The sequence below is a fragment of the Ambystoma mexicanum genome, chromosome 8, assembly GCF_040938575.1.
Source record: "Ambystoma mexicanum isolate Mex_15411 chromosome 8, UKY_AmexF1_1, whole genome shotgun sequence".
NCBI classification, from domain to species: domain Eukaryota; kingdom Metazoa; phylum Chordata; class Amphibia; order Caudata; family Ambystomatidae; genus Ambystoma; species Ambystoma mexicanum.
In genome coordinates this window covers 1,661,999,247-1,662,022,053 of record NC_090929.1, presented here as the reverse complement: position 1 = coordinate 1,662,022,053, position 22,807 = coordinate 1,661,999,247, and the positions used below count along the sequence as shown (strand labels likewise).

Genomic DNA, 22,807 nt, shown 5'->3' with positions numbered 1-22,807 from the left:
GACCAGCGATAGTCGTTCATCCGGCTGCTGTAAAAAGGCACCAAATCCAGAGCCGCGACAATCCATGAAGAAACCTTTGCTGAAAGCCTCCTCTGACTGCTGCTTCAACTCCCATCCAGGGACCTGGGTCCTGTGCTGCTGCATCCTGAAGGCATCAACTCCGATGCTGCTCTTTAGTCCTAAGGTACTGTGTGAACTTGGATCATTCTTACCTTACGTCTGGTGTGCATCCTGTGAGGCCGAGTGTGATTTGTGTGGTTTGCCCATGCCCAATGCTGGAACACATATAGGAAGCTGTTGGGGAGAATGTTCATTTCTCTGCTAATTCCCTTCAACCTTGGAGACCCCCCCAGCACTCTTGCTGGACTTAGGACTCACTCTGTTTTCCCTGACTAGAATTTTGTTTTCGTAGTCTGACAAACTCCATTTACATCTGAATTTTGTATAGTGTGACACAGCGCCCTCAGTGCAGTGTCACTGAAAAATCCTCTTAAGGTTTAAATACATTTTCTTGGGTAAACTACTGTTCCCAAGAATAGCAGGTGAAATGTATCTTAGCTCTTTATTTTGTAGGTCCAGCACACACCATCTTATATGGAGTGCTGGGTGGAGGGGGGGGGGCACCTAGTAGCCCCTTAGCCTTTCTCAAGCAGCATTTTTTGTTAACCTCACTACTTTAAATGGCTGGTGGCAGTAGTTTGCTTTTTACTGCCAGTGTGCTTTTTTACTGCAGGCTGAAACCTCAGCTGCAGTACAGCACCCATGGGTGACCATTTTGTCAAAATGGCCACTGTCTTTTTCCGCCATTTTCTATTTGTGAGGTCTTTCTTGGCTTTTACTTTGTAAATTGAGACCGGTTTGAGCCCTTTGGCAGGATTCAGCCCGTCTGGAAGGACAGGATATGAGGGTGGGTTCCCAAACTCCCCTTTGTCTCTAGGTGTGCCTGAATGAAACCAGTCCTGCTTGGCCGGCTTGTCTGGGAAGGTCAGCCACCCTTCTGGGTAATTGACGGCCTAGGGTCTGAATGAATGGCAAATTGCTTAAAAGGCAAGTTGTTTTGGACTGGAGCTAGAGTCGACCACAGGAGAGGAACATCTGAAGACGTGACGCGACACCAGCAGCACCCTCCTGGATGGCCGTGAAGTGCCAGGGGAAGCACTGCAGCTGTGCTGACCCCGTTTTCAAATCGACTGGTAAGACCTGCACAGGACGATTTCCTCCCTTGGGCCGGTGGGACCAACTAGCCTCAAGACAAGCTTCCATTTGCGCAACCCCCGAGTTGCAGAAGCCCAATGCCAGGGGTCCTGTGACCATTGACAAGTGCATAGTCTTGCGAAGTCCGAATCATCGTGGGCACCCAGAGAACCCTATCGAAGAAGGAAATCTTGAGCCACTGTCCCCTCACAATAGTCCAGGACCAAGGGAGCAAGCTTTTTCATTGGCGCAGACGAAAAGGTGCAAAAACACTGAAGTGCAGCTAAAACAAAGGCAATCCATTGCTGAGGAGTCCCTCTCCCGAGTACTCCCGCAGGAGCCCGCTAGACGTCCTCCCTTTCGTCACCGCAACCAAGATCCAGGAACAAGATTCTGCCAAGCTGTAGCAAGGAGGAATCCAGCTGGAACCAATTTTTTTCAAATCGAAGGTTCTGTGGGGCTTCGGGTATTTGCCTTTTTTAGCCATAAGTTGTGTTCCCACCTTGAAGTGATTTTTTTTTTTTTTTTTTTGAGTTGATCTCAACTCAAATGCACTAACCTAACAGCTTGTGCTCTTTACAACGTAGTTCACTTGAGTTAGGAATTTCTTCTGAACTTACTTTGTCAAGACTTCATCTAAGAAGGGCATCAGAACTATTGACTTTGTCCATTGACTTTGGCTGTCCTGGATCTCTGAAGGCACCCCTCTGAACCTATTGACTCTGAAAGGTTATTATTGTTGACACTATTATTGCTGGAATAAAAGTATCTGCCTGCCTCTGGGAGATTGTAATTGTTTTACAAACTATTGAAAGAATGTTCTAAGTTTTATACTAACCTTTCCTTACTTTATTACTCATAACTGAATTGGTAACCAAAATAAGCGCAATACTGACCTTTACTGAAGTCATTCCGGGGGCTGGATCATGTGTTGGCATAAGAAAAGTATTTACCAACTTTTATTCTTTTAAAAACTGAATCCTAACATTGAATGTTACTAGTAGACGATGATTTTTTAAAGAATGCTTATATACACCTTGTGTATACTATAAATATTTATACATACCTTCAAGTGTAATTGTTGCTTGGATACTTGTACTTACTGATTTCGTTGCTACAGCTCACATTACCCCTCTTATGATAAGCCTGGTTGCTCAGTCACACTACGAACTTGTGTGGTACAGGCCTTTATTAAAAGGTGGGTTACCTAATACCAAGCAGAAGTCTTGTGTAGTCCACACCAGTTGGGCTGCACTAATTCTTACCTAACGGTGAGGAGCATAATATCTTAATGTCCCCAACCTTTGTATAAATTGCAGCTTACTTCATTTATAACGTTGCTGTACACAAGTGTTTCTAGGTGCATCAAGACACGGGATAACAGATGGAGGACAAGGCACTAGCTTACTAGGCCTTGTCATTCAGATTGTGCAAGGGGGAAGGAGTGCGTGCCAGGGAGAAGGAAGGTGAAAAGGGCAGCAGTGCTCAGTATTGCAGCCAGTACAGCAAGTCTCTGGGTAAGTGCAAGAAGGCAAGGGACTATAGAGTTTAGTTACAGCACCTAAGTGTGTGGTAGGCCTGGAGGCAGTGCAGGAGTGACTGATCAAGAGAGCCTGGTACCCAGTGAGACTGAGGATAGCCAAGCAGCCAATCAGTGCAGCAGACAGGTCGGCCGGGTAGGTCAGCAGGGGAGGGCGAGAGAGAAGGCGCAGAAGAGCAAAGTTTTGAGCTGCTTCCGGAATGTCAGGTGATCGGCGAGATTGAGGGGCAGGGAGGCCATTCTAGAGGGAGGCACCTGCAGAGGAGAGGGAACTACCACCCATTCTCTGTCTGGAGAGGCGTCTGACCATTAGAGTTGGAGGTAGCTTAGCAAAGGGCTCGAGGGAAGGTATTTAAGAAGAGCATTTGATGTAGTTAGGGCCCTGGTCTCAGAGCCTTGTGGCCAATGAAGAGTCTTGAACTTGATCCTTTTTAGCCATCGGGAGCCAGTGGAGAGATTTCAGGACTGGAGAGATACAATCCCTGGACTTGAGGCCAAGGACAAGTCTTGCAGTCCTGTTCTGGATCTGTTGCAGATGGTGAAGAGTAGAGGAAGGCAGATTGTGAAAGAGGCTGTTGCAGTAGAGCAGCCTAGAGAGAACCATGGCTCGGGAGACTGCTTCTGGGGGAAGGTGCAAAAGGGAAGAGTACCTTTGAGGTGAAGCTGGTAATGGTACTTCTTGGCGATGTCCAAGATGTGAGGAGAGAGTGGAGTCGAAGATAACAAGGTTTTTTGCCTCGTAGGAAGGCTAAGAAAGGGGTCCCAAGGAGGGCAGCTAGAGAGGGGGAAAGCGAGCGAAGGGGTCCCAATGAGAAGGATCTCAGTTTTATTGGCATTAAGGCAGAGATTGTTGGAGGCACACAATCCTGAATCGTGGATAGAAAGTCCGGAATGAGCGAGGGGGAGCCTGAACACGAGTTGAGTCATCCGCATAACACTGTTAGAGCAGAGGGTAGAGATCAGGTGGGCCAAGGGGTCCAAGTAGAGGTTGAAGAACCAGGGTGAGAGGATGGAGCCCTGGGGAACGCCATAGTTGGAGAACGTGGTGGAGAGAAAGGAACCAAGTTGGACCTGGGAGGGGTGAGCCAAGAGGAAGGTAAAGGAGGTCTCGGAGGATAGCTCAGCGGCAATGTGCTTGCCTTGGAAGCAAGATAAAACAGAGCAACATGGGTTCGATCTCCTGGTCTGCGCTTGGAAACCTCTGGGTATTAAGCGCGTTATTTATAACCTTTCATATCCTAACCACTTGAACCGCGATGACCAGGTTCTCATGGAAACGATTGATCAGGATGATGTGGTGGACCGGGTCGAGAGGAGAGGGCGAGGAGGATGAGGACCGAAGGAATGCTGGACTCCAGGTCAGAGAACAGATCTTCACAAGTGTTCAGGAGAGCAGTTTTTGTTCCCCTGGCCGCTCTGAAGCCAGACTGATTGTCATGGAGACAACCAACCGATTCAATGTGTGATGAGAGTAAGCTGGGAGATGGGCAGCTTTTGTCGGAGTTTGCCCAGGAAAGGGGTGTTGGAGAAAAGGTGATAGTTTGCCGGAGAGGTAGGATCTGTAGAAGGCTTCTTGAGGATGTGCACAATGGAGTACTTGAGAGAGGGGAAAGTTCCATTGGCGAAGGAGTGATTGCAGAAATTGGCCAAGGCTGAAGCAAGGGTGTCAATATGGTCCTTTATGTTTCTGGAGGAGAAGGGATACACCTGTTTGGGCAACATTTTCATAGCTCGGATTTATCTAGAAACCTAGTCAGGTGTTGTCAGAGAAATGTGGAAGAGACGGAGAGTTGGCCTGAGGGGGCCGAGAGGGTTAGGAGATGGAGGACAGGATGTCCTGAGTTTTAGTTGTGAAGTGAGGCTAGTACTTGCAGATTTTGAGTTCGGTTGTGTTAGAGGCCGAAGAGATGCAGGCTTGAATGAGAGCATCTTCTTGGACAAGACAGCCTGTATTGCATGCGGCAGGCCAGTTTTTCAGAGGATGCGCCCGAAGCCCTCAACTCCCTCTCAGCCCCTACCCCCCTTACCCCCCTCCCCTGCACTTTCGTTTCAGGGCGGCAAGGTCTGAGTCCTACCAAGAGTTGCACTTTGAGGTAGGCTTCAGCAGAATTCTCATGACTGGGACAAGGATGTCCTGAGTGTTGGAGATGAAAAGATGCAGATTAGAGAGGGCTGTGTCAGCGGGAGGAGGAGCAAAGAACATATTTATTTTTTATTTATTGCATTTGATTACATGGCCAAACCCTCATGGTGTTGGTTACATACATCGGTCATCTTACGCAGTTACATGGCATTTGCATACATGCAGTTGCATACAACTTAATCAGTTACAAGCAGTTAGACATCTTAGGCACATCTTGGGCTTCTTAACCAGTTTACATTAGTCATCTTGGGCAGAGGCATAGGTGTGGCAGGGCGAGTGGGAACCTCAACATAGGGCGAGGAGAAAGTGTAAGTAAGTTATGTTACATTATCACTATATTAAACATCCAGGTTTTAAGTTCTTTCTTGAACTTGGGGAAGGTTTCGTTGCTGAGGTGGTGGGAAGCGCGTTCCAAATGCGAGGAGCTGCTATGGGGTTACTGGCCTTGCCTGCTCTAGAAGTAGTGAAGCGTGGGATATGGAGATGTGTTGGTGCTAGATCGGAGTATTCTAGGTGTGATTTTGCGAGAGCTGCTTCGATTGACATAGCTGGGGGATGTGTCAGTAATGCATTTCTGGGTAATTGTGAGTTTTATGGAGAATTCTCGCTTTCACTGGGAGCCAGTGGGCTTCTCTTCTGTGTTGGGAAATATATTATCTTCTGTTAGTGCCCAGAGCTGCTCTAAGGGCTTTGTTTTGGAGGAGTTGAAGTTTAATTAAGATATTTTTGAGGTGCCTAGCAGTAGAACATTGCAGTAGTCAATCTTTGTTAAGATGAGGGCTCTGGTGAGTGTCAGTTTTCAGTGGAGATGAAGGGTCTGCTTAGTGTGAGTTTGGCTGTGCATGCCGTGGAGGAGGCAAGCGCGCTAATATGGATGTTCATGGTGAGACTGAACAACCGCTACATTGCCACGTAGCGGCAAAGGCATCCACAGACACCCACTTCAAGGGCTGAAAGACCACGAACGTAGGTGGCAGGGCTGGGGTGGGCTTTGTCTGAGGGATGGAGAGTTTCAGGGGAGAGTAGAAAGGGATCTGTCCAAGAGGAGTGGCGAGTGGGTTAGAGAGGGGGATGTCGGAAGAGATGAGAACATCCAAAGTATGTGTGGCAGTGTTGGACCAGATGGCAGGATGGAGAGGGAGCGTGTTACAGATGTTGCGGAAACGCCCAGAGGCAGGATTGGAAGCAATCGGGTGGATGTTGAGGTCTGAAGAGTAGTTGAGAAGTAGAGGCAAGGAAAGAAGAAAAGAGGTTAGCCCATTCTGAGAGGAAGAGGGCAACCTGCCCAAGTGGCCTGAATATAGTGGCCACAGTGAGAGGCAGAGAGCCTGCAGATCAGGTGTTCAAAGGAACAGTATGCGTGTGTAGGAATGACAGAAGCCGGGAGCCAATCAGGAAAGATCAGAGCTACTCCACCTTCAGGTCAGTTGGTTCTGGGCGTGGATAGGATCTTGTAGCCATCGGGGAGGAGAGTGTCGCAACCTGTGACAGAGCTGGCCATGAACCAAGTCTCTGGGAGCAAGGACATCTAGGTACAGTTCTTCAAGGAGGTGGCAGATGTCAGAGGAGTGTTTGACAGCAGAGCGAGAGTTAAGAGTGGCGACATGGAGCAGGTTGCTACATGGGAAATTCTTCCAGCAGAAGTGTAAAAGGGGCCGATAGAAGGCGGAGGTGGAAGCAAGGGGTGGCAGAGGAGCCAGAGGTGCTAGTAGGCATAGCAGGAAGGAAGTTAAGAGGCACGAGCCACCTATCAAACAGGAGGAGATTGGGCTGAGGTCCCTTGACCGAGACCGTGCCATTCAGGTAGACATTATTGATGGCCTTGGAAGAGCGGAAGAAGGCCAATAGTGCCTCCCAAGTGCCACCATTAATGGGAGAGGGAGAGGGAGAGAGATCTGAGACCATATGTAGGGTCCATAGGTCTGGTGAAGGAACGACAGAGGATGTCGGTGAGTGTATGGCGAAAGCACTGGTGTAAGTATCAGGAATCGGGAGGCCTGTTTTGGAGACCAGGATGTCCTTCTTGAACGCCTTCCTTCCAGACTTGGTGAGAGGGATAGGAGTTAGAGAAGTAGAGAAGATGGGAGAAACGGAAAGCACCATAGAGGGTGCGAGGAGACTAGTAGGAGGGGGAGTGAGAAAAGAGAGGATACACGCATGGCCCCTAGCCGCTACGCAGCAAAGGGGTATGGGGTCAACGCAAGGTTGCAACAGAGCAAGATGGGTGACACACAACAGTACCACAGAACCACAGATGACGGGGAGCTATAGAGAGCCAAAGGGAGCAGTTCACAGATCAGCAGTGCACCGCAGGGACCTAGGAGTGGGAGAGACCTAGTGGGGCAAAGATTCACAGAGCAACAGTAACACAGAAGAAAAACAAAGGGAAACACACACAAGGCCGGGTAGTTTAGTAGGGAGCAGTTGTGGCTGCTCCACCTTCCTTTTCAGTAGCTGATGGTCGACTACTGCGTTGCATATTCTCACTCAGCCGCACCCCTTCGATGCCAAATACCTGTGACGCTCAACTCTGCGCCCTTGGCTGGCTTTGCTAGAGATGGTTCGGTAGGCTGGTTTTAAAGGCATGGTGGGCGTCAATGTCGTGGCATAAGTGTGGCATAGTCTCAGCCAGCATTGATTGGGCAGCTTAACCTTCGGCGCTCAACACTGTGCACTTGGCCTTCAGACTTTCAGTTGAGGCCAAATGTCTTGCATAATAAAATCTGTTGCATTGGTATATTTAAGTAGTCCTAAGGCCTAAAACAAGCCATATTGTTAGTTTTAATGGTAAATACAATTAGGTTTGGTTTAGCCAAAATATGTGTATTAACAGATGGTTTCCTTTAGACACAAAGTATCTCAATAGTCAGTCTAATCCAAGCTGCACAAAGCCCGGTGCATGCAGACGGTGTTAGGACAGAAGGGCTTTAAAATAAAATATCTGAGGCAGTACAAAACTCCCTCCTAGGATCAGCCTGGCTGCTCTGTCTACACTAACAAGTTTTGTACTGCCTCTGATGTGGTTCTATGAAGCCCCAGTTGGACTTTAGAAAAACTGTTGTAACAAATGGCAGATCCACCTGAGCGAGTCCTGTCCCATCCTGGGGTGGTAAATGCCCCCTCCATTTTTGTTTCTTTCCCCTTTTTTGGCTTCCCTTATTTTACTCCCAGTACTAGGCCCTGCCCGACTCCCCTGCCTGTGATTGGTAACTTTCCTTAAGGAGTCTGCACTCAGACCTACGGCAGCCTTGTCCCAGCAGGCTAAGGGCCAATGGCAATGGGCAGCTACATTGCCTGTTTGACTCCGTTCACCCTTGAGCGGCCAATAAGACGACCTACAGCAACAGACGGGTAAGGTTGTCTGGGTTGGGGGGGAGGGGAGTACAGCCATTGCTGTACTAAAGTACAAGTCTATACTAACAAAAGGATTGGTAGATAGGCAGCCCAGCCAGGCTTATCTTATGAGGAGGATGTGAGCTGTAAACAAGTACAATGGACCCAGTCAATACAATATCCCAAAGAAACTTACACACTGAAAGTTATAAAATATATGTATATTGTATTATATACACAAGGGAGGTAAGTAAATACTCTATTAGACTAACCAATACAGCTAGGAAATATCAACAATACCTTTTTTAAAGGTGACTGCTTCAATAGTAGTGCACGCTTAAAATTGTTAAAGAAAATTTCACTGATAGTTGTAATGTATAACTAGTAGTGCTGCACACCTGCATTTGTTTAGTTTCATGTATTTATGAAGTCAGTTGGAAGGAAAAGGAGGGTTATTCAACACTATTAGCAGTGGTATAATTCACAGCAACACTTCAAGGCTCTTGATGCTTTAGCAGTCCAATCTCTAACTAGTCCACATTTCATCAGTCTGTGTCGGATGGGAGCAAAAGTTTTATGCAGCAGAAAAGGGAAAGTGGATACTTTAGTCAATTAAATAAAAATGCTTTAGTAGATAACACAGGTTATAGGGACCCTGCAAAAACAGCACAAGCTGCTAAGCCTGGGCCAAAGGTATGGGTGGACACTCAAACACTTCGTAGGGACTATTCGGTTTTAGGTAAGTTCTACCTTGAGCCCCACAGTACCTTTATGGTGGTTTGATAAATGCCGCTGGATTCTTTCCTGTGCTGTAACGGACCTGGTCTCCGGATGCCTCGGTCTGGTGACAAAAGGAAGGACTCTGAATGGGATGTCGCAGCAAGGCTTTCTTAGATCTCCCACGCTGGTCTGCGGTTTTGGTGGCTTTTTATCAGCTCCAACATTGAACGGTTACCGCCCGGTCAGTCATCCTTTGATTCTGCAGTCCTGCACTCTGCTGAGGGTACCTGGATGAGTGGGATCGTGCCTCTGCAGGTCCAAATGGATCACACCAAAGTACCGGGAGGATTCTTCCACACAAAGAAGTTTCACTGCAAATGGGTCTCAGGTCTCCTGGTATTCACGGTTTGCAGCCCTGGAAGTTCACAGCGCCACGGGGGGATGGCTAGATCTGCAGTTAGTTTTGTGGCTGGTTGGTCCCACCAGCCAAAGGGAAGGAGTCCCCTTCAAGTTAGGATAGCAGTGGTCTTTGTGGTTACTGGAAGGGTCTGCAGGTGTCTGGTTGTCTTCAGATCTTCTGTTACAGTGGTTGACTTGCCTTTTGCCTCAGGAACCTCAACTTTTATTCAGAATTCCCATTCATTCTTCTGCAAATGCTCCCTGCAGGAAGTGGCAAGTGGCAGTCCAATCAGCCCCCCAGTGGGAACTGGTTCCATTCAGGCACTCGGGCAGACAAAGGGCAGCGGAGTGTATGGGAGGACAAGTCTTTAGGACCTCCCTCCCCCACATTGCCCACCTACGTGAGGTTCTTGACTCGTCGGCCGCCCCCCATGCGCCTGGGCCCGGGAGGACACCGTTTTGTAAGAAGCAAGACTCCATTTTAAGTCTACTGAACCCAGGCCCCAGAAGAATAGCCTGCGTACAAAGGCTGCAGCTCGGCTTCCTCTTGACCACGCACAGTCCTGCACCACCCCTCCCTCCCAGCCTCCACCCCATGGCACATCCACTGAAAGCCCGTTCTCACGAGCAACTAGACACGAACAAGTAACGGAACAAACACTATCCTTTACCTTCCGCAGTACATCATTGCCCTAGAAGTGACCGGACCTGTAGTTGGAGTCTGGGAAAGAACAAAAGCCATTCCCCATCAAGCATACCCCGACCCTGCGCCTAACCTCTGCACCAGTGATATATGGTGTCCATGACCTCCTGCCCAGTTCCCCAGATGTAATGTTAACCATATATGCTAAACTCTCGAGCCTCCAAGTAATATTAATGCTGCTAAAGAATGTGTTAAATGGCTCTAAAACGTACAATGCAAGTTATTTGTATTAAAGCAAGGTGACCCCTGCCCATCCCCCCCCCGAGACCACTTCATGAGGCCCAGTGTACAACCACTCTAAAATCCGCTTTGTACCAACTGATTGCTGCTATTGTAAAAAAGTAACAGAAAAGCAATATATAAAACATTTGTGTACGCTCTGATGAAATATGTTTTGCAAATAAGCCACCTAGGGCATTAAGTCAGTCTTGTAATCGAAATGTTAGATTAACATATTGCTTTCTTGCTCCCGAGTATATAGCCCAACCTGACACTACCTCACGCTTGTTATATGTTCACCTCGCTAATGAATTGCAAGCATAAGACCGACTAATGCTACGTAATGTATGTGCCAATGAAAAACCTCCATTGCTATGAACCTGGTAATGTAAAAATATGGAAACAGGAGAAATGTGTAATTTACCTAATGCCCCCAGCCTTAACTGTCTTCTCCAATAGTGTTTGTGCAGCCCCGAGAATACAGATGCGCACAAAAGTTACAAGGCCATCTCCCCCCCTCCACCCGCCTGGGCTTGCTGGTGTTCGAGCAGCACAGCCTCACCTCCCCACATTCCTGCTGGACCCGCTTCAAGTATTTACCTCCCCCATAGCAGAGGCCGCCATACAACCACTGTGTACTGCCATGGCCAGGCCAAGTGAATTACGAGCTACCCAGTCCTAAACCCTGCCGTCGATGTGGTGCCAGCTATATGCCCCCTCTGACCTAATGGTATTCCAGTTCACCCCAAATTCAACAGACCACGAAAACAGTTATCCTTCCTTGTGCAAACAGCCCCCAGGAGCCATCATTTACTGCATCTAACAGGATAAAATGATGAAGGTAGCTTGACCCGTGCCCCCTCATAAGACACCTGGACCCATGAGATTGGACCCTTTGTTAATGACAACTTTACGATGCTGTATGGAGGAAGCCCCTTATTGCATATTGCTTTCCTGTGTCCTCACCCAGGTATTAGATTGTGTTAGAAATTCTACATGACCTGGTTTAGATGAGTGTGAATGTGTATGAAAGGCCGCAAGGGCAAGTTTCTATAACTAAAGTGGTGAATCTCCATTGACAGCCAGTGCCTCGGAGCTCCACCCCGACGAGCCCAGCTGACCCAAACACTTTGTGATGCCACCACGTAGATCCCCGCCAATCATGGGGCACCGAGCATATAGAATACATAGTAGCTAGACCTCGCTATCTAATCCCTAAGACTATGTGGCCCCTATAGCTTAGATTATGCATGACGTGTATTTGTAGTATAACTGACTGCAAACTGAGCGCTCTGTTTCACAATAGCAAAGACAGTCCTTTGCATGCCCTATATTGATTTAGATAAAAACTTTTTAACTTCACCCGCACTTGGTCATGGTCTCATTCCCTCCTGGGGTGTTTCCTTTATTGCCTCTCACTAAGGGGGGGGGCGAGGGGTATTGCCTTATTGGGGGACGCTTACTTTCAGGAGTGTAAAACTCCTCCCGTTTCCTGCCTTCAGACACAGGATACCTTAGGTGTGCCCACCTAGGCTCCAATCAAAGGCAAGTCTCCTTCAGACCTCCCCCTCCCAGAATGGTAGAAGGGCGAAGAAAGGACAACCACGCAAGAAATGGCAAAAAAGCAAGGAGCCAAATGTCAGAACATGAGTGACCCTTTGGTGCATAACCGAGGCTATGAATACAGTCTGCAGTAGAAAATTGCACCGAAGTTGATAGAACACATACACTGCCACCAGCCGTAACATTAGGGTTGTCGGTGTGACCAAAACATCTCAGGAGCAGAGAGAAAGGGGATGCTCGGGATGCTCGGTATCCCCTTAGCACTCCACATACAATGGTGTGTGCTAGTCTCTCATAAGGTCGTTTTAGGAAGAATACAAAGTAGCTTTCCTCAAGAGTAATAGTTCTGGGGGGGGGGGGGGGGAGGGGACAGGGGAATGAAAACATTAAAAGCAGGACCCAGAGGGTGTTGTCCTTTAAAAGTGTAACACAGATGCTTTTAAGAGAGATGGAGGAAAGCAGACTACATAAAGAACAGTTCCCATTGTTGGAGCATTATGAATGAAGGGAAGAAAGCTACCCTCATTCAGGAGAACAAGAAAAAGGTCCAGAAGTCGAGCAAAAAGTGCTAGGGGTCTCACTAGGAGAGGGGATTAAACATAAACAGATATATCTTCCCTAACCCGGCTAAACCTAAGGGGTGTACCCCTGTTCATCCAAGGTGGGCTCTTCAAAGTCTTGTCTCAGACAGAACTTCCCCAAACCCCCCCCCGCCCCCCCGACCACAGTAACTTTGTACGGTGCTTACCTCCTGGTTAAGGGTCCACATATAGACCTAGGTGTTAGAGTCCTTGTACAGGCATTGTGGTTTTTAAAGATACTTGGTATCTTTTTAATACTGTGTATTTTGTTTGAATTTCTGTTTTGGAATCCTAGTTCTGTGTGTAATTTTTCAGTATATCCTTGTGGTGGATTTTCTAGATTTGTGTGGACTAATTATACAGCTGTCGACCTGCTACTTTTACCAGAGTGTGAAGCATTGTCGCACTGTGCCCATGTTTAATTAAGGTTTGGCTTCCCTTTCCTGTCAAGTGTTTTCGCCTTACTCCGAGGGTTATTTCTTGTGTGCATCCTCGACATAGTTTGATACAAAAACATCTTAAGCGTCATAAATCCTAGTTCTATGTTCAAACTGTTATCATTTAGGTTGAGAATGTTGAGTACTTGAGGTCTGTGGTATTTGAGAGGCCACCTTTCAGTACCATCACTGACCAGCCCCTGCAGGGTCTCCAAAACCTTGGTGAATAACGTGCTGTTAGGGAGAATTTTCATTGTATTGCTTAATTCCTACCACCTTAGAGACCGCCAGCTCTTTTGCTGGACTTTAGGACTTTTTAACTTTAACCCTGGAGTGATTGAGACCTTTTTCTCGCTCTTTGCCCTAATTTGGATGGTGTTTCCACTGTTTTTGGAGTCTGACAAACTCCATAGGCATTTACTTTTTGTATGGTGACACGCAGTCACTGAGTAGTCCTTTGGATTGCTCTGCAGGTTTAAATACCTTTTCTTGTGTGAACTACCGTTCCCAAGAATAGTAAAGTGAAATTGACTTTACTTTTCTCTTTGTGGGTCCCGCACACACCATTTTATGTGGAGTGCTGGGGGTGGAGGGGCGGGGTTACCTAGTAGCCCCTTATCCTACTCTAGTAAAATTTTTGTTACCCTCACTACGTTATATTGCTGGTGGCAGTGGTTTCATTTTTCCCACCATTGTGCTTTGTACCGCAAGCTGAACCCTCAGCTGCAGTACAGCACCCACACGTGGCCATTTCATTGCATTATTGAGACCAACTAACCCTGAGACTAACTCCACTGGACCATCTTCCCTGACTGGCTGTACTTCTTCGCTGCTGCAAGAACTTATTACAAGGTGTTGAGAAATCCATACTCTAGTGCAATGTCTGAAATCTGGCTGTTGGGGAGAATTCTCAGAAATATGCTAATTCTCTTCTACCTTAAACTCCCAGCTCATTTGCTGAACTTTAGGACTTGCAACGATTTAAAAGACCTTCTCTTGGTTAAACTACTGTTTCCAAGAGCATTGAAGTGAAATTGTAACATTTTTAGACGCAGCACACACTATCTTACAATAGGGTGCTGGAGTGGTTTCTTGGTATCCCCTTTCTCTAGTTTCTCGTGTAACATTTTTGTTACTCTTTCTACAATTAATGGCTGGTGGCAGTGGTTTACTTTTTCCTACCATTGTGTTTCTACTGGGGGCTGCAATTGCAGCTGCAGTATAGCACCCATGGGTGACTTGTCAAAATGGCCCTGGTCTTCCTTTTTCGCCATTTCTTGTTTGTGAGGTCGGTCTTGGGTTTTACTCTGCACGCCAAGCCAGGTTTAACCCCTGGGTTTGTTTTGCCTTTGGCGGGCTTCAGTACTGAAACCCGCCTCTGGCTCTAGTGTCTGGCAGGGCAGGAAGCGAGGGAGGTGCTGTAACTCAATTTTGTCTCCTTGATAACCTAAATGCCCCCAGTGCTGATTGGCTGGCTCTCCTTGCAGGACAGCCACCATGCTGTGAGTGACAGCTAGGCTGTGCATGAATGGGAGAAACCTGCATAAAAGGCGAGGCTTCTTGAACAGAAGACACTCGACCACTGGATGAAACATCCTACGAAAGAAGTGTGAAGAGAAGCTTGCTGCATCCTCCTGGACTGGTAAAGCCCTGCTGCTGTGCGGAAACTGCTTTTCCGGATTGACTAGAGAAGCTCCGGAGAGGACGACTTTTCATTTTGGGTTGGTGGGACCAACACTTGTGTATAAACGTGTTATAAATGCCATATCATATCCTAACTAACCCCAAGATGAACTTTGCTGGAAGACCTTCCCCAACTGGCTGTACTTTGCTGCTGCTCGAACCGAGTGCCAGGCGTTGGGAAATCTGTAGTTTAGTGCATAGTCTTTAAGCCAGACCAGAGCTCTGGTAAGATCCTGTGGACCCTCCCGAAGCAGGATGACCCAAGCTCGAATTAACTCAGAGTGCTGGACTCAAGCAGCCCAGGAAGCTCATCAAATGTCAAAGATCTCCGGTAGGTGCTAATTGCCGGTAGCTGAAACCGCAAAGTGCTGCTCAACTGAAAAGAGCCCATAGCTGCCATCGACCTTCAAACTGCAATGCCGGAGTCCTCCAGACGTCCTCCCTTTTGTCCCCACGACTGAGGCCCAGTAACCCAGCATCTGCAACACCGGAACAGAAGCCAGCTGGCTCCTCTTCTTCAAACCGAAGGTACTGTGCTGACTAAGGGGTACTTGCCTCTTTTGTCTGTAGCTTGCATTATCACTTGAGAGTTGCAGTAGCAGCTTTTTGCAGAGTTGATCTCGGCTCTACTTGCCACAAGTCCAACAGCTTGTGGCCCAACACTGATTTTCTACAGACGCTCTGACTGTTTGCAAGACTTGTGTGCGATCTAAGAAGTGCATCCGATCCATAGACATTGTTCAAATTGACTCTGGCTGTCCTGGCTCCCTGCATACTCTTATGACCCATTGATTTTTGTCCCTCATAGTTGGTAACTTGTTTGAAACTGTTATTGCAGGGAAATATCCTATCTAGACTTCATTGGGAGATTTAAAAGTGCTCACATGCTCTGAGAACCTGTTAATCTAGACTGAATTGGAAATATTGCCTTGCATCGCATCTAGACAGATTTATAAATGTGAGCAATTGCCACATTTGGACAGAATGGTGAACATTAGTCTGTGTCGCATCCAGACAGAACTGTGATTGTTAGCAAGTGCCACACCTGGATAGAATTGTGAAGATTGGCCCGCATTTCATTCAGAGAGAACTGATTTTTGGCGTTTGCAGCAGGTGAGCACCAAGACCCTCGTGGGCCTTGGTGATACTTTCTTTGGGCATTTAAAAAATGTGCGCTTCATGCACCGGTTTTCTCCCTCCCACACCCTCCCCTGCATCCATTTCCCTGTTTTCGGATCCCTCCCGCCTCCCAATCCACCCCTGATTGGTTTGCTTGTTCGTCATCACTGACCTTCCCAGGGCAGCCTGCTGCCTGTTACAGCCCCTGCGGTGACGGCCCCCAAGGCAAAGGGCGGCTCAAACAGAGGCAGCTCCAGATGGTGTCTGCCGGTGTCAGCAGGTGAAGCTGGCCGCCAGCAACAAAGTGTGGCATGGGTGGGGAGCAGAGCAATCACTGTACTCCAGAAAGCCCTGCCACTCTACTTTACCTTACAATACATAGACTGCCAGGCTAACATCACTTACAACACTCTTAGTTAGATAGAATTGTCATCAGCCTATGTCTATCCGAGACAGGATTGTAAATTTGCATTGCGTTGCATCCAGCCATATTTGTGCATGTCAGCAAGTTCCACTTGCAATTTGGGAGTTGGCAAGTACCACATTAGAGTTGTGAATGTTAGCATGTGCCTCACTTGGATTGAATCATGAACATTAGCCTGAGCTGCATCTAGATAGAAATGCAAATGTTATGTCCCACACTTCGATGAGATTGTGAATAATAGCAAGTGCCACACTTGGATGCAATTGTGAATGATAGCATGTGTCAAACTTAGATGGAATCATGAACATTTGCCTGACTCTTATCTAGATAGGATTATGAATGTCAGCAAATGCCATACTTCGATGGAACTGTGAATGATAGCAAGTGCCACACTTAGACAAATCGTGAACATTAGCCTGAGTCACATATTGATAAAATTATCAATGCTAGTAAGTACCACACTTGGATGGAATCGTGAATGTCACCATGTTTCCACACTGATAACATTGTAAATGTTACCTATGTCCTAGATCATAACTCGACCCAAACTCTCACCCCCATATAGCTATGCTTACTCTACACCCTCACCCATTTAGAGTACAGCTATACTCCTCTATCAAATTGGCCTAGCTTTTCACATACGAACATACCCCCATAATCACCTCATCATTCTAATAAAACGCAGCTATATCCCATGATAAACCGGCCTAGCTGCACACGTGTCCTACAGGCCTAACGCAGCCAAAACCCAGTCTTGTTGTCCACCCACCAGACTGCACACATTCAACTGATACCAATAACACCACACCTAAATGATAGGATGCAGCTACCATCAGGCAATTACACTAGCTGCACACAACTGGTGCACCGAAGCACCCTACGACACCTTATTCTCTCAACTGAACTGGACTATGGTCCCCAAAGGCGTTCAACCTACCAGCGTTTTGATGTCATACCAATGATGTATAGAGCGCTATATAAATGCCAAATAACATAACATTATTTGCATGTGCCACACTTGGACAGAATGGTGAACATTAGTCTGTCACATCCAGACAGAACTGTGATTGTTGGCATTTGCCACACTTGGATAGAGTTGTGTACATTGAACCACGTCGTATCTGGACAGGATTGTGGGTGCTGCCTTGATTTGTGAATGTGAGCGAGTGTCACACTGAGCTAGAGTTGTGACTATCCCTCAATCTAGGTATAGCCTCCTCCTTTGCCTATTGTATGATGAAACGCAATCTATTGTGAAGCCTAGGCCTCTATGCCACTTTGCAGGACTCCCAAACCTAGGTGTAGCAGCCATCTTTCGCCATTGTATGGTGTAACATATTATGAAACCTAGGCCTCTCCACCACCATAAAGGTTGGCTACGAGAAATATAGCCCACTAACCAAAAAGCTCAATTTCCACATACTTAACTCATTATAAAAAGCCACACAACCACTTCTCGCACACAAGCCGCACCCATTGCACCAACAGCACACAAGGACTGGCATCGAACCGATACTAGCACCAAAGCTCAGCGCACAGTGTTAACCGAACTGAAGCTGCCAACAGGACATCACTTTTCTCACTATCCTACTCCCTCTCAACCTTACTAACCCACCCCGCCTTCTCGTTTACAGATCTGCCTGAGCCCTTGGGGACCAACTCTGTTGGTGACGGTGCGCGGTACAAATACCTTTCGACATTAAGTTTTCCTTCCCTTAACCTTTCCTCTCCACAACCTCAGAATTTTACCAAGTGCAAAAAGTGATATATAAATGCCAATACTGTCCTAGTAATTGAAGTCGCCTCAGGGTGTAGGAAGTGTGTATGAAGCATCTCTAAAGAGTATCTACTTGCTTAACTTGATTCTGAGAACGTGTCATGAAGTCTATTTTTATTGTTGCACATTGCCCTTTTTAAAGAGTGCTCATTTAAAACTGACTGTTAAATAATTATTTTACTAGAAAACCTTGAGTGTGTTATTTGGATACTTGTATGTGTGGATTTCGATGCTACAGCTCACATTTACCCCTCTTGAGATGTCTGGCTGCTCACACTACCAACTTGTGTAGTACTGACCTATACCAATAGGTGGGTTACCTAAAACCAAGAGGACAAGACTGGTCTAGTCTCTCTCAGGGTTACTGCATACAGGCTTGCCTAACACCCTACAAGTGATTTTTCTTTACAAACTCTCTAACTTTGTGCAAGACTTTGATTCTAAGAAGTGCCTCAGCTCCATAGACTGTTTCAACTTGACCTTGGTTGACTTTGATATTGTTTGTCCCTCATAGGTGGTAACTTGTTTTAGACTTACTGCTGTGGAAAAGGCATGTCTAGATGTCATTGGAAGATTTGTGTCCTCACGTATACTGAGAACCTGTTTAACCTTTTCCTTCCTTAAATCTTTCCTTTCTGTATCATCAGAATCTGCAAAGTATAACTAAGTGTGATATATAAATGCCAACTGTCCTTTTGATTGAAGTCACCTCAGGGAGTAGTAATTGTGAGCATATCCAAAGCGTATCCACTAACTTGTTTCCGATTCTGAAAGGTAATTTTAAAGTGTATTTATATTTTTAAAGAACGATTAATTAAAAATTGATAGTTAAATAACTATAACCTTGAGTGGAAGTGTTGCATCTATAAATTTTATTGCTACAGCTCACATTTACCCCTCTTGAGATAGGCCTGGCTGCCCAGTCTCACTACCAACTTGTGTAGTACAGACCTATGCCAAAAGGTGGGTTACATAATACCAAGCAGGTCATTGTTTAGTCTCACCCAGTGTTACTACATCAAGTCATTCCGAACATGTGGTCCTGCTGAAAATGTAAATTCCCAGCACTGCTGGAGTTGAGAATTGCTTTCCAATGGAAGCAAGTGTCTGTTGTTTTCCCACACTTACTGGCATGTACGTAAGGTGGCATCTGAGAAATTAACTTCTTGCATACTTTTTCCTGCAGCCAATGGAGTTAAAAGTGAGAAATGTGCTTCCTTTTTCCTATGTAAAAGAGCATGTTTTAATGTTATCTGAATTCTATAGCACTGTTAAGGCTTATGCATTTACAGCATCATGTTTTAAGCTATTCAGATTAAAGGTATCAACTTGGATTTTGTGATTTAAAAACTGGAACCAACATCCATATTTTGGCATGTTATACATGGCGTAAAGGCGTGGTATTTTATGCATACAGTAATTATGCAAATTGTGTTGCGCCCTGAATATTAAACATCTAATGTGATCTTCTTTCCAGGTGGACTACAGCCAGTGGGGTCAATGGAGCCAGATGTATAGCACTCCCCCACCGTACAGCCAGTATATGACAAATGGATGGCAAGTTCCCTCATATGGAGTGTATGGGCAGCCATGGAGCCAGCCGGGATTTGGAGTCGAGTAAGCCAATATCGTTTACTAATTTATTGTTGTAGTGCCACCCATTGTCAGCTCCCTGTTTCATATATGCCTATCATGTACATATTGTTTAGGTTAATGAACCAGAACATCTCCTCCTGTAAAGGTTACCGCCCAGCGTCCCTATTGGGGTGTCATTTTATTTTTGCGTGTTCTCTAATCTTATTTTATACCCCTTACTCTTTTTTGCATTTTTCACTTTTTGTTGGGTTCCAAATTTATTTCGGGGGTTGGAGGTGCTTCTCCTGAAGCCCGCTGCATCCGTTTTCCACTCCATAACAACATTTGAAATTGAGACTTGGTGAGCAGGAGTAAAAAAACGCTCCTGTGTAACAAACATCACTCACTAGACCTAAGCTACTGCTGGGAAGCCAGGAGTGAGTACCCAGCGCACCGCAAATCTAACTTCCATGTATGGTGCCACTTTAACTTTTTTCCATTATGTATGAATGATCCGTTGTTTGTATGTACTAGATGCGTCCTAATTCTTAAATCGGCATTCTCAAGTCAATGTCATGAATGTTTGTAAGGCACCAATTGCCTGGGGAGCCAAAAGTAGCTCATTGTCGCTGTTGCTTCAAGCTAACCAGGCTCTCCTAGGTTGGACACGGGAGCTAAATGTCTCCCAGCTCCCCCTCAATTTAGAACACTGCCAAAAGTGTATTGTCCTGTTGCTGATAGGCTCTCAGGCTGAAGTGTGCTTTCTAAGCTCATTTTTGGAGAGAGGGAGAGAGAGAATCAACTCTGCAAAAAAGCAGCTACTGCAAGTCTCCAGTGAGCAGAAGCAAGCTACAAACACAACAGTGAAGACAGTACCTTGGGTAGGAAGAAGAGGATCCATCTGGCTTCTGTTCTGGTTGCAGTCTTGCGGATACTTGGACCCTAGACATCAGTCATGGGGACCAGCGGGAGGCTGTCTGGAGGACTCCTGCACTGCCGTTTGAAGGTCGGTGGCATCTACAGGCTCTTTCCAATGCAGCGGCAGCAGTTTCCGCTACCAGTCAATAGCACCACCGTGTTTCTTGGACACTTGATGGGCTCCCCTGCCTTCTGGGGTCCAGCACACAGTTGAGGTGGCTCAGGCTTGGGTCGTCTTACTTCGGGAGGGTCTTCAGGAGCTTCCTGGAGCTCGGGTCTTGCTTAAACACTATGCACTCGATTCTGGTTTTCCTGACCCCTGGCACTCGGTTCTAGCAGCAGCAAAGGAGTACAGCCAGCAGGGAGAGGTTTTCCAGCAGAGTTCGTCTTGGGGCCAGTTGCTCCCACCAACCTAAGGGAAGTAGTCTGTTCCGGTCTTTTCTAGTCAATATGAAATTGGAGCTTCAGCACTGCAGCACCGGGCAGTTCAACAGTCCAGGAGGGTGCAGCAAGCTTCGCTTCCAGATTCCTTCATCTGATGTTTCGTCCAGTGGTCGACGCTGCCTTCTGTTCAAGAAGCCTCGCCTTCTATGCAGGGTTCTCCCATTCATGCACAGCCTAGCTGTCACTAAGCCAGCCAATCAGTACTGGGTGCATTCAGGTAACCAAGGAGACTAAGGACAGGGAGTTTCGGCACCTTTCGCTTCCTGCCCTGCCAGACACACTGGAGCCAGAGGTGGGTTTCAGTACTGTAGCCTGCCAAAGGCAAAATGAACAAAAGGATTAAACCTGGTTTGGTGTGCAGACTAAAACCCAAGAAAGACCTCACTAACCAGAAATGGTGAAAAAAGACTGAGGCCAGTTTGACTGCAGCGGAGTATTCAGCCTGCGGTAGAAACGCACATTGGGGGAAAATTACACTGCAACCAGCCATTAAGTCGTGAGGGTAACCCAAAAAATGTTACATGAGTAAGTAGGAAAAGAGGTTTCTAAGTAACCCCCGAGCACTCCACATAAGAAGGGGTGTGCTTGTACCTACATAGGAAAAAGAAAGTGACGTCCATTTCACTGCACTAATCTTGGGACCTGGAGTTTATCCAAGAGAAGGTATTTAAACCTTATGAGAAATCCATATGACTTCAGTAACCCTGCACCACTGATGGTGCTGTCACAATACAAAAGGTAGATTAATATGGAGTTTGTCAGACTCCAAAAAACAGAGTCTAAATCAGAGCAAAATACATGAGGGAGTGAGAAAAGGTCTTTCTCCAGGATAAAAATTAAAGTCCAGCAAAAGAACTGGGAGTCTCTAAGGTTGAAGGGAATTAGCGCAGAAATGAGAATTCTCTCTAACAGTGTGCATGCATGTTTAATAACTCTTGTTTCTTCACAGTGGCTTCTCTGACCAGTCTCCTTCCTCGCATGCGCATTAATAAACACCTCGCGGCCCAAACTCTAGGCACATCATCGCACATTTTGTCTGGATCGGGTTTTACATTTTATTTGGGGGTTTTGGCATTTCTTTCTGCGCACTTCCAGTGTGTCAATTTAAACACAAAGTAACATATCCCATTCACATTTTACTACACTGGATACATATGAAATTGCAACATCGCACCAATTTCGCAGCACCCCAGTCACAAATATGGCATGTGCAACATGAGCTCCTCTTTATCATTGGGACCTTTCCTGACCACCCCAAAACTGCCTAAGCAATGTTTCACCTCACCCTGTTTTTGTCAGTTAAGGGAACAATTTGACAACCTCAATGGAGCCAGCTAAAGGGCCGCCTACAAATGGGTCCGGAAGAGGTTTGGTTTCCTCCCTCTCTGAAGCCAGAAGCACAGCTCCCGTTTCAACCCTAGGGAGGATGAAAGCCTTCAATCTATTTACATGGAGTACTTTGGAAGCCTGACCAGGTCATTCAATGTCCAATAAATAGTTCACCTCACCTAGTCTCTCGTATGAAGTAAGGACCAGACCATTTGTCCTGTAAAGCTTTAGGCCTTATTGGATTCATGTCTTGGCCTGGGGATAAACAGAACAAGTGAAGTTGTCTGGTCTTACCAATGTTTCACCAGTGCTTGTCAGCCTGTGCCATTAGTAAGGCCATCCTCTTCCTCAGCCATAGCACATAATCCACTACATTGGTAGTGACAGGCGGGATAGGTAACTCCCACCCCTGCTTGACTATAGCAAGGGGTCCACTGAAAAGGTGGCCAAACAAGAGTTCAAAGGGGCTAATGCCAACTCCATCTGTTGGCAAAAAGTAAGCATGGCATAAGGTCCCACTTCCTTCTGTGGGGCTCTTGAGTCCCAATCAAACTTTTGAGATTTGTTAAACTTCTCAACTAGACCATTGGTTTGTAGATGGTATGCAGATGAAAATGAAATGTGTGATGCCCCACATTCCTTCCACATGGCCTGCATGTACTTGGACATGAAGATGCTGACTGTTAAATTCAACTTCTTTAGGAAA

At 46.6% G+C, this 22,807-nt stretch overlaps 1 protein-coding gene across 6 annotated transcripts in view; it reads left to right on the top strand.

The window, feature by feature from the left end:
- TIAL1 (TIA1 cytotoxic granule associated RNA binding protein like 1) overlaps positions 1 to 22,807 on the top strand; it is a 461,563-nt gene that overhangs the window by 417,697 nt on the left and 21,059 nt on the right. For 4 of the 6 annotated variants that reach the window (XM_069611936.1, XM_069611935.1, XM_069611939.1 and 1 more), the window contains 2 exons: positions 19,022 to 19,036; positions 19,313 to 19,452. In XM_069611936.1, coding sequence (XP_069468037.1) covers positions 19,022 to 19,036; positions 19,313 to 19,452 — 155 coding nt within the window. The remainder of the gene's footprint in view (positions 1 to 19,021; positions 19,037 to 19,312; positions 19,453 to 22,807) is intronic. The other 2 variants (XM_069611938.1, XM_069611937.1) reach the window with 1 other exon arrangement.